This window comes from Antrostomus carolinensis, unplaced genomic scaffold (genome assembly GCF_000700745.2).
Source record: "Antrostomus carolinensis isolate BGI_N321 unplaced genomic scaffold, ASM70074v2 scaffold9343, whole genome shotgun sequence".
Classification (NCBI taxonomy): domain Eukaryota; kingdom Metazoa; phylum Chordata; class Aves; order Caprimulgiformes; family Caprimulgidae; genus Antrostomus; species Antrostomus carolinensis.
This window is the reverse complement of record NW_010303112.1, coordinates 8,721-19,439: the sequence shown is the minus strand read 5'-3', so window position 1 is coordinate 19,439 and position 10,719 is coordinate 8,721. Positions and strand designations below refer to the sequence as shown.

At 39.9% G+C, this 10,719-nt stretch overlaps 1 protein-coding gene across 1 annotated transcript; it reads right to left on the bottom strand.

Annotated features, from left to right (window-relative positions):
- Positions 1 to 6,353: 6,353 nt before the first annotated feature.
- Positions 6,354 to 9,649, bottom strand: GKN2 (gastrokine 2; the record flags this gene model as incomplete). Its single annotated transcript, XM_029084017.1, is given in 6 exon segments — positions 6,354 to 6,408; positions 6,679 to 6,769; positions 7,340 to 7,493; positions 8,312 to 8,422; positions 8,924 to 9,055; positions 9,596 to 9,649. Coding segments are annotated over 6 exon segments (597 nt in total), but the record flags the coding sequence as incomplete, so codon positions are not given.
- Positions 9,650 to 10,719: the final 1,070 nt, after the last annotated feature.

Genomic DNA, 10,719 nt, shown 5'->3' with positions numbered 1-10,719 from the left:
TCATTTTTAATTAGCAAGAACCCTACATTTAGGATTGTAGCTTGGGGGAGTCTGTAACATGCTTTAAATCATGCTGCACATCTCCCAGTTTTTCTCAGAGTGTCTTGGCAGATAGGAGTGTCTTGTGAAGCGCGGATGGCAGCTTATCTCATTGAGAGCATGGAACAAGCCCCTCACAGTCCTTGGTGTTAAAGGGCTCGACTTATCTGGAATGAGTGGCAGAGTGCCCTGGCTCAGCTCTCAGTATATTGCACCCAGGGACATTGCTTAATGTGCTGCTGTCAAACACCTCCCAGTGTGCTCAGGGCAAATTTCTGAATTGGGGAACTTCTTTAGGTGAAAACAGCCTCTGCTTCCAATCACAGGGGATGGAAAAGGTTATTGGCTGCCACTGTTGGCTCAAGCCTTAACGCCCTTATGTCTCAATTTAAGCATATCTTTAAATGCTTAACAATCCTTACGTGACCATCTGTACAATGTTGCCAGCAGGAGAAATGGGAAACTCCCCAGCAGCTGGCATCGTGACTATCGTGGGTTGTATGGGAAGGATGGATATACCATGTCCTACCTGGGAAGTGCCAGACAGGATTTACAGCTGGAAACAGATAAAGGCCTTGACTACCTTTATAGTCTGGGCTGTCCTCGAAGCCATTTGAATTACAAGAACCTCCTCAGAAAAACTCATTGAAAAACTCACTCAATGCTTTACCTCTCTACCTTCCTTTATACGCCTACATGAGCTATCATCCTAGTACCAGCAATTACAAAATGATTTTTTAAGGATGCTTTCTCCACTATGGGCATAGCCAAAAAAAGGGTCTACTTTATGCTACATCCTCTTTTCTGTCCAACAAGAAATGGCTGGAGCAACTTGAGGTCTCCATTCAATAGGTCTGGATTACCTTCCTCTCTTTATACACCCTCCGAAAATTGAATAAAGTGGGAACTGCCAAGTCACATGAGTTTGGCTGCCTCTTACTGAGCTGAGAGAAAGAGCAAAGAAAAGAACTTGCAAAACAGGAAGAGAGATGCTAAAACCAGCAGAAGATGTGGCCATGACAAGACCAGCATGACCCATCTGCAAGGAACAGAGACCTGGCTACCAAACTCCAGCCTGATTGCCAGCCTCCTCTCTCCCTTGATTCCCTCAAAAAAAACCCCAAAAAAACAAACCCCAAACCAAACAATGAGCCAAGAACACATAATTCCTCTGTAAGTTATTCATGCCTGAGAGAGGAGCCTGGCTAAGGACAGGGCAGGGGCAGAGAGATGAGGCTGGTTACTTTTCACTTAGTGGCAACAGGGTTGTGATAAGGAGAGGAAGATAAGAAGAATGCAGGAGTGTTGGGGCTTCCCCCCTTACCTGTGCTCATAGTCAGTGTGTGATTGGTATTTGTCAGGTTTATCTTTCATCCATTGCTGCATCCCTTTTCTGAAAGAGAAAATATTTCACTCATTCATATTAGATCTTGTGAATCTTTACTACTTATGTTTCTAGAACACTTCAAAATCTTTGATTAATAAACCTTGTGCAAATGCAATGCCTCATTATATCCTGGAACATATATACATATATTAAAGAGAAAAATACGACAAATATTAAGGGATTGAAAAAGAGTTCAGTTAGTCACCAAATAGGGCATAATTACACATGAAAACAAATATCCCACTGGTTTGGAGATCAAAGAATTCTAGTCCTCTACATCCCAACTCAGCTTTTACTTCTTGGGGAACAGATCTCAGATTGACAGGGATTAATTTTATTTTATTTTTGAGTTATGGTTTGCTCCTAATTAGTGTTTTTACTAGCCTAATGACAGCAAGATCTCATTTAATAACAACCCTGGATTCAGACTGTAGTAAGAAAAATAGAACTGTTGAGGTCACTGTAACAATTTGCCATCTGGTGGTCAATCGCAATCACACTCGGTTCTTAGCTCGAGTAGAAAGCAAACACGTACCACCAGGACTGGATTGTATGCCTTGGAAAATCTGGTATGGTTCACTGGCCAAGACATTTACTTATTTTAAACAAGTAACTGTGCAAAACCCAGCTCACCTTCTCTCCAGACAATAATTTAAAATCTGAGTATTTAAAATTAAGCACCTTGATTCAAACTGAACATGTCTTTTCCTTTTACTGAAATGCATCCTCTTCTTGCAGGTGGATTTCGCCATGTTGTTCAGTGCTCAACCACAGCAATTTGCTCCTGGGTGGTTAGTGGTTATAGAGACACACTCAAGAGGCAAGATTTTGTCTTCTAAAATTAAGGGATTTTTTTTTTCCTCTCACAACTATGCATTGTTGGTACAAAAAGGGTAGAAAGACCTAGCAAATGAGGACATCCACTCACATCTTTGGCTTGCCAGCCCAGACCACACAATTTTTGTTTCAAATAGCAGGCTTAATTCTCCAGTCTGACTTTTCTCCACTAGTGGAAATTCTGTTTTATAAGGGAAAATTTGCTAATGTTAATAGCTGTCCCTTTTCATTACTTGGTACAAACTGGAAAACATGTTTTCACATATCAGACAAGATATATGAAAATCTGCCACTCCTAATTTAAATCAGTCTCTTTCATTTAAGTGGTATTGCTCATCAGGGTAAGAGTTTCCAGGTTAATCTCTGATTTTAAAATGATCATGACTGGCAAAGGTGTCATATCTTAACCTTGGTAAATAGTCTGGAAAATACTGGGAAAATAGGGAGGTGGTGGGGGAGGTTCTCAATGGAATGTGTTCAGTGGTAAAAAGACCTTGGATTAATGTGCAGCACAGGTGACTAGATAAATTGATGTCCTTGGCAGTGAGGGACCACAGAGGCTTCCTGCCCACTGATATGTATAAAGATCAAGAAAGGTTAATTGCAGCAGAGTTGGAGATGTGACTGGAATGTGTGCTAATTCTGCCTCCCCAAATGCTTGACATATTTGAGATGCCTGTCAGTGTGCATCCGATGATACCATTGCTTGGATTCCAGGCATGCCTTTAAACACCTTTCAGTCTTTTTAAAAAAGCTGGGAGCAAATAATCAGCATTATTCTGGTATCCCAGACTGGGATAAATATTGTTTTAATTTGCAAAAGCTGCCTATGTACATGCACACAGATACTCATTCAGGCACACCCAGACACACTCTCAATGTGCTCACTTCCACATACAACAAATTCCCCACCAAAACAAATTCCTCACCTTTTACAGAGCGTGCCCAGCTGAGGAGCTAGCTAAGCTTCCAAAACATGCCTATTACTTTGATGGAGAGAAGCTCTTGGAAAGATCAGGTAACTTTCAAGATAATAAGAGTCACATCCTGATACTCTCTTCCTTTCTACTCTTTCCACCAATATGCCTTTAGGATCTAAGCTTGTGCACTGGCTCCTTTCATTTTTGTGACAGATCTGGGTTCCAGCCCTGGTAGGATCACCACAGCCTTATCCCTCTCCTGATGCAGATATACCAGTTGCTTGTGCTATTTTCAAGGCGTTAATCTTAATGCTTAAGGCTAATAAGCCTCATGGACAATCCACTCTGCACATTAACCTTAGGCAATTATTAGGATAAGCACTCTGTTGACTGTGAACATTACCTCTCTCTCCCATCATTTCTGAGAACGGTTGCTGTCTGCTCTCCACTTAGGAAGCAGCTGCAATCCTCTGTATGTCCCTCCAGTGGAAATCAGTGGGAATTTTCCATCCGTTCCAGTAGGAAATCTCATGGATCAAAGTATAAAAAGATATTTACCAAGAGATGACACCTACGCTCAAGGTTTGTAAATTCAAAGCTGCAACATGCCCATCCACCTGCTCGTGTGAAAACAGACCATCCTCTGAAAAACAGGGAGGAGGAGAACCTGGGCATATGGGTCATGTAGTATATGATTCTTCCTGACATTCCTTTTGTCTTTGTTCTGAGCTGTACCCCAAAAGGTACAGCAAAAGGTATCGCAACATCACAACAGATTTGCCTCCAGGGTGCTCCATCCAAAACACTTTCCTGTAAGCTGTGCATTAGAGGTGCTGTAAGAGTAGATGGATGGCTGAAGCATTATTTATCAAACAATAAACACAGTAGTTGAAACGCAAATATATTGGCCTGACTGATTACAATGAGATTGTGAACTAAAATAAAAGCTAGGAAACAACTTTCTTCCATGTTTGAGTACCTGAAGGGCAGAAACACTATTTCCCTAGCTCAAAGAAAATTAAATGGTAGATAATAATGTATTGAGGGTTGTTTCAGAGATCTTTGTGGAACTATTTGCTCTATTTGCAAATCTATTTGCAAATCTACTGAGCTTGTAATGCTGCCTTCAAAATTAGTAAGCAATAAACACTAAAAGCTTATCGTTAAGCTTTTCAATGTGTATTCAATATTTCCTGAATAAAAAAAATGTAAGACCTCAAAAATGTTTATAATTTAAATGAAATTCAGTCAAACTACAGAAAGAGATTTTTGTTAAGCCATCAGTGAAGACAGAAGAGCTGGACTGAGTTCCTGCCTCCTTCACAGACAATTTCCATGGTAGCACTCAAACCATACAGAGTAGATTGTGTTTGTTTCCCGTTGATACTATCAAGGCAGCAATGTATCCCTTATTTTGTCCATTCACAAACATGATCTGTAAGCAACTATGCAAGAGGTGAATAGGACTTTCTTCACCTGAGTAATGCTCTTTATCCCTGGGTCAATGGAATAGTTTAGCCCTGCATCTTTTACAACCATCCATAACCACTCAGTTGTTTTATTCAGATCTCAATAACATGTCTCAGAACACTGTTGCATTAATAAATGCACGTAGTATACACAGGGTTGCTTTAAAGTAACTAATTCTGATTAAACTAGTAACAACAGGATGAGAGTCTCAAAGGACCATTATTACACTGCACAGACAGTAAAGGTTCAGATTCATCTGTTCTACAAATAGACAGAAAACCAGATTGCATTGACTAATTATTTTAAATATCTTTGTATTAAATAATAATCTTAGAATAATAAGACTCAGCTTTGTTCATACATCTAGTCTGCCTCTCTGGAAGCTCTGCTTGTTTGCTCCTTTGGGATCTACTTCAATCTCTGGTCTTCAAACTTTCACTGGATAGTTGATGTCAGGTCAGCACCTCTAAAGAAATAATCCAAAAATATATAAAGCCTGAGATAATTAAGGCAGTTATTATCTATATTTTGAAAAGCTTGTCTGACCTGGGGCAGGGGCGCAGGCTTGTCATGACTTCTATGCCCTCTAACAGAAGAATATACAAGGAGGGGGTTGAAACATGACAGTTGTCACCTGGAAACTATAGTAAGACTTCTAGCTGAGTTTGAAGGTCTTGAAACAACAGCCTCTTTGGAGACTGCCACCAAAAGCATTGAAAGTCACAACCTACGAGGACTCTTGCCAAGCAGTGCTCTCAAAGAGTACTTTGAGGTGTTTCACATCTCCCGTGCATCAGCCAAGAACATCACAACTACAGCTCCTAGTTTCACGTCCCATCAGTGAGCTCCACTTGACACTACAACTAAACAGAGTACCCTGTATCTTGCACACACACACAAAGTATTCCTGGATTTAATTACCAAAGTTTGACTCTCCAGAAACATTCTTTGGATCACCAAGAACCTGCAGCCTGTTGTGAACCCAGTTAATCTAAAAGACCAGTTTCACCATATGATAAAATATTCTTTTAATAAATAGCAGAAGGTGGGACCAGGAATATGATTAGAAAATAAGAAAGCACAGACCTGGAGCCATTTTCCTGAACTCCAAAGGAATGCCTTGCCCTCCAATAAATATTTAGTTTTCAGCCTCAAAATATACACTCCTTTCAAGCACTGAGGGAAAGGATGTGTGAATTCAACCATTCACTGCGATCTACCAGAAGAGCAGGCAGGCAGCACCAATGATGCCTCATCTTTTATTTTAATCAGCTCCTGACACAAACTGCTCTCCAACATCTGTGGGGCACTCGGCAAGTTGTCACAGCTCTTTTTACACTGCAATTGTGTGAAAGGATTATTTTAATCTGGGTTATAAACTTTTCAGGACTGGTATAATCTCTGTCTGGGTTTGAAAAATGCCCAGAACAAAAAGCTCTCTGATCCATTGCACCTATTCAAATTCCTACAAATTTTAATTGTCCCTGCAGAATTCAAGCTTCTTTGCAAATGTTGGTAACAGATCTGCCCCCTTCCTTTATTTATCCATTCATCTGTGTAACAGATCTGCTCCCTTCCTTTATTTATCCATTCATCTGTTGGCTCCCTCCCTCCAGCATTCATACATGAAGTGAATCAGCACCTGGAGAGTCTGGGTGCTCATGCCACAGAGTTGTTCTCCACTGGAAAAAAATATTTTGTTACTGTTTCTTCATTGGCATGAAGCATATACCAATGCCTAGGTCACGTTGCCGCCTGAGCATAGGAATACACCAAAGGGAAATGTATCTCTTCTGTAGGAAAACGAGCAAAGCTCACTTTATTTCCATTCTACTTTTGGATGAAGAAAAAAGACAGAGCATTTTAATTACTGCATTATCTTTATTTGTATATCATAGGTTTGTTGCACTCAAAGCTTAGGATAGGCAAGTGGAGTTTAACACCGAGCTTTGTTCCAGTTGGAGAACAAGGCTACCATCACAAAAGTATGCAAAGAAACAAGCTGTTTCCATGCAACAGAATTGCCAAGATCCAGACTAATCGACTTTTTCACAGATTTGAATGCCCAAAATGCTTGGAATTCCAGCATTGGAACAGCCATTAACATTCAGTATTGCTAAAAGAAACAAGAAAAGGAAGATATTATCAGTGACAAGATCCCTGTACCCACAAAGGAAAAGTCTACTAAACACACAGTTTTCAGCCCCCGATTATGATCCTATTTGAGGCTCCTGTTGGTGCCAGTCTGTAAAAATTTTATGGTGTAACTCAAAGGGAGGAAGTGTCTGTACAGCTTTAAAGCACCTTTGTGCTCCTCCTTTCCCATAACCTGCATAGAGCAGGTAGCATGCTGGCATACAGTAGGTGCTGTGTGGGACCACTCTATCATCTGCGCATAAGCTGGGTACAGCTGCTACACAGTTGCTTCCTCTGACACCAGGCAAACCACTTTGGAACAGCTGTTACAAATATTTAAATACCTAACGATGAAAAACAGTGCTTTATCAGATTTTTCCAAAGCATCCCAGAGCCTTACCCTTTCAATCCTTCTAGGTAGTGTACTCCTTCTTTGTAAAACATGGCAATATGTTCCTGCCTCAAAGGTACCACGTGGACGTAAGTTTAAAGGATAGAAAGGTGCTTATGCACTGTAACAGAAACACAAGGTCCTGATTTTGTAACTTACATGTAGTCTTTTCAAGGTGGTAGAGAGGCAGACCTGCGCAGAGTTTTTCAATGGCTTTACCATAGATAAGCCAGTCTTTGATACGCCCAAACAGGGAATGGCCAGATTGAAACTGTACCCACACATTATTTGGAGAATACACTGTCTTCATAGTCTAAAAATAAAATGTTAAACATCATCAGTAATGTAGCTTTGGTTTCATTCTACGAGGATATTCTTTGAGAAAAATCACAAAATCTAAAATCCCCTTCCTTTGCCTCACATAAAGCATTAGCTAAAGAAACTACATGCTTTTAAAGAAAAAAAAAAATTCAATCTATTCAGAAACAAAGTTCACTAGATACTAATTCTGCCAGCATAGCAAAATTGAGATGTATTACTGTCATAATGAGTTATGTTAATTGGCAGTAAGTTTTGCTGTAAATGTGCTACTGTTAGGCTGTCATAAAATGGGCCAGAACTCAAGTTCATCTCCAGGCAATATTTCCAGTCGCCTTCACGAAACCTTTGCCTGAAGAGGAAAGTCTAAGTCTTGTCAAAGAAAAAGATTTCTAAACTCTATTCCACAAACAAAATTATTTCAGGTTATGTCAAGCTCAAAATATCAGCATGACAATGAAAAAAAAAAAAAAAAAAGAAAAGCCTGTCAGAACTCATATTTCAATCACCTCAAAATAATCAAATTACACTACTTCCAAGGACAGGGGACCTTACAGTTCTAGTCACAATGACAATTCAATATCAAACTGCAGAGGGGTTGGGGCATGATTGCTCATTATCTTAAAAGAATGTTCTATATGATTTTCTCTTGAGGTTCTGTCTTGTCAGATGTGCTTCACCATTGCTACCACAGCAAAAGACATTCCTAAGACTGGCTGTTCATAAAGGCAGAATGGAGGGTTCCCACCACACCACACAACTCTCACACAGGAATCTGCCTTATACACAGTACAGGTTTCACTGCAAAGTCACCTGTCTTTCAAAAGCCAGGCGTCCAATTTCTTGCAGCTCTGGGATGTATTCCTTATCTATTTTCATGATAAAGCAGGCTTTTCGTGAAAATAACCTTGTTGCAATATAACCCTGTGATAAAGAAAAAAAAAATAGAGTTAATTAATTAGTTAATTAAAAATGGCTACCACTAATATTAGTTGATTCTTTTGACTCTTTCGGAAAATCTAGAATAGGAAGTGGCTACACAGGCTACTACTGTGGAATGACTCTGCATTTACATTGTCACCTTTGGGGATGGAAGCAGCCTGCTGACACTAATGTCTGTCTGTAAACCTGGGAGAATCTTTTCTGACAGGTTGCTGCTGCACTTGCTCTACATGAGTGATGGCAGCCCCTTCTCAACTCTGACCTCACTGAGGTCCATGACATTCTTCTCACTTTCATGAACTGCCACCACAGGTTTCACTTTGTTTCTGTGAAACAAAGAGGTAGTCTAAGAGGAGGAAAGGTGATGGGAACCTTCAAAAAAACCAGTGTTTCAGGACAATTTATGGTGAGAATATGCTAAAATGATTTATGAGTTTAAAAACTTCCTCAGAGAAGTCTAGGAAGATTCTTAAATTTACTTACACGAGAGTAGTCAAAAATGGTATCAGAGGAGTACACGCCAGAACGGACATGGACTTCAACAATCTGGTTCTCATTGTGGATAGTCATAGTTCCAGTGACATAGTCATTGCCAGGTTCATGCAGGACAAAGGTCTTCGGTAAAAAACACAAATTCATTGTTCATCATCTGGCTTGCACCTTTAAAAGGTGCAGTATAAACAAATGCTTCCTCTCAAATAAGCAAGTATGATTGACTAATGTAAATCCTAAATCCCTTAACAACTTTCTAGCAGCCTCAGGAGGCACTTGAGGTGGAGAATAATTATGCAAGAGTACATCAGGGTGAAAAAGGAGGGGACAGGCCCTCACTGCAGGCTAAGGAAAAACTTGAGGTACTCCAGTCGTTATGTGTGGCAGCAGGGACTGGCAGGAGACTGCAACAATCTCCAAATTTTAGCTTGAGCTAAGGGGACCTATGTGCCCCCAAATTTCTTGTTACTATGCACCTGCACAGAATTGCCTCTTTGGCTTGTATGACTGTCACTTTTGGCAACTGCTGTTTTTCTCTACATCTGGCAATAAGCATCTTATTAGTTTCTTTGGTGCTTTTCTTCCCATTATATTCACCCCTTCCCAGGGATCCAATACATTTTAAATGAGTACATGCACTAGAAGGCTTATCAGTCTACTTACATCCAATGCAGAAGTCTGAGTCCAAAAGACTCCCAGCAAAACAAGAACTGCAGCCTGTAAAAGGAAAAGCATTCTCACTTGACAGAAACCCCAGGCAGTGCCATAAAAAAACCCCAGTTCATTAATTGAGGGAAGCAGCTGCAGCATCAGTTGAAAGTTACCCACTTAACATGTGTATTAGTAGAAAACAACTATAATTCTTCATTGTGAAACTCTCGTTATTAGGCTCTCTTTTGCCTGTAACTGAAAAAGCAGAATGATAACTTAACCATTACACTTTTGGAATTTTTCGAAAGTCACAATCTTTGATACCATGTTACTTCTGGATTTGCCTCTACAACTGTAATTATTAAATCATAACCAAATCCCCTTTCTGAATTGTAATCAAGTTCTGCACTTTTTGCTCAAATGATGCTTCCAGTGTTTCCAAGGGGATTACGGCACACCCAAGAAATGCAAGTTTCCCACTGAACAACCCAAAGAAACAATACACAGATCATATAGACTCAGTACTGTACCACTGACTTGAGCATCTTCTTCACTATCTCCTGGTTTTTAAAAATAAGGAACTTTTTACAATATAAATTCAACAAAAATGGATATACTCACAAATTCGTGCATCTTTCTTTCAGACAAGAACAAGAGGCTGCAGAAAGTAAGAATGCAAGAAAATCCCAGAGACCTTCAACTTTTATACCTTGCTAGAGGTGTGGGAAACACTGGACAAAAATTTTCTTCATGACTCGAACAAATCCATATTTACATGTCACGCTGTGGTAACCCTCATATCTGAATTTTTGGGTTGGCGCAGATAACCTGACCCCGATATGTTAAAGTCTCTCAGTAAGTCAGCTTTTGTAAAATCAATTAGTCAGCAAATGGCTATTATTTACGGGTTTAAACTTTAGAGGAATTCCCACTCTTCCTGGTTCCATTTAAAAAAATATTTAACAGGATATCATCCAGAATTAAATGGCATCTGGAATAACTCTGCTATTCATTCATACAAACTGCATTTTGTCTTCTGAAATATAATCCCTAACAGCCTGACAGTCTACAGACAAATCCTGGAAAGAAATACCTGTGTCATGGTGGCCTACATACCACCACTGTGCAGATCAGTC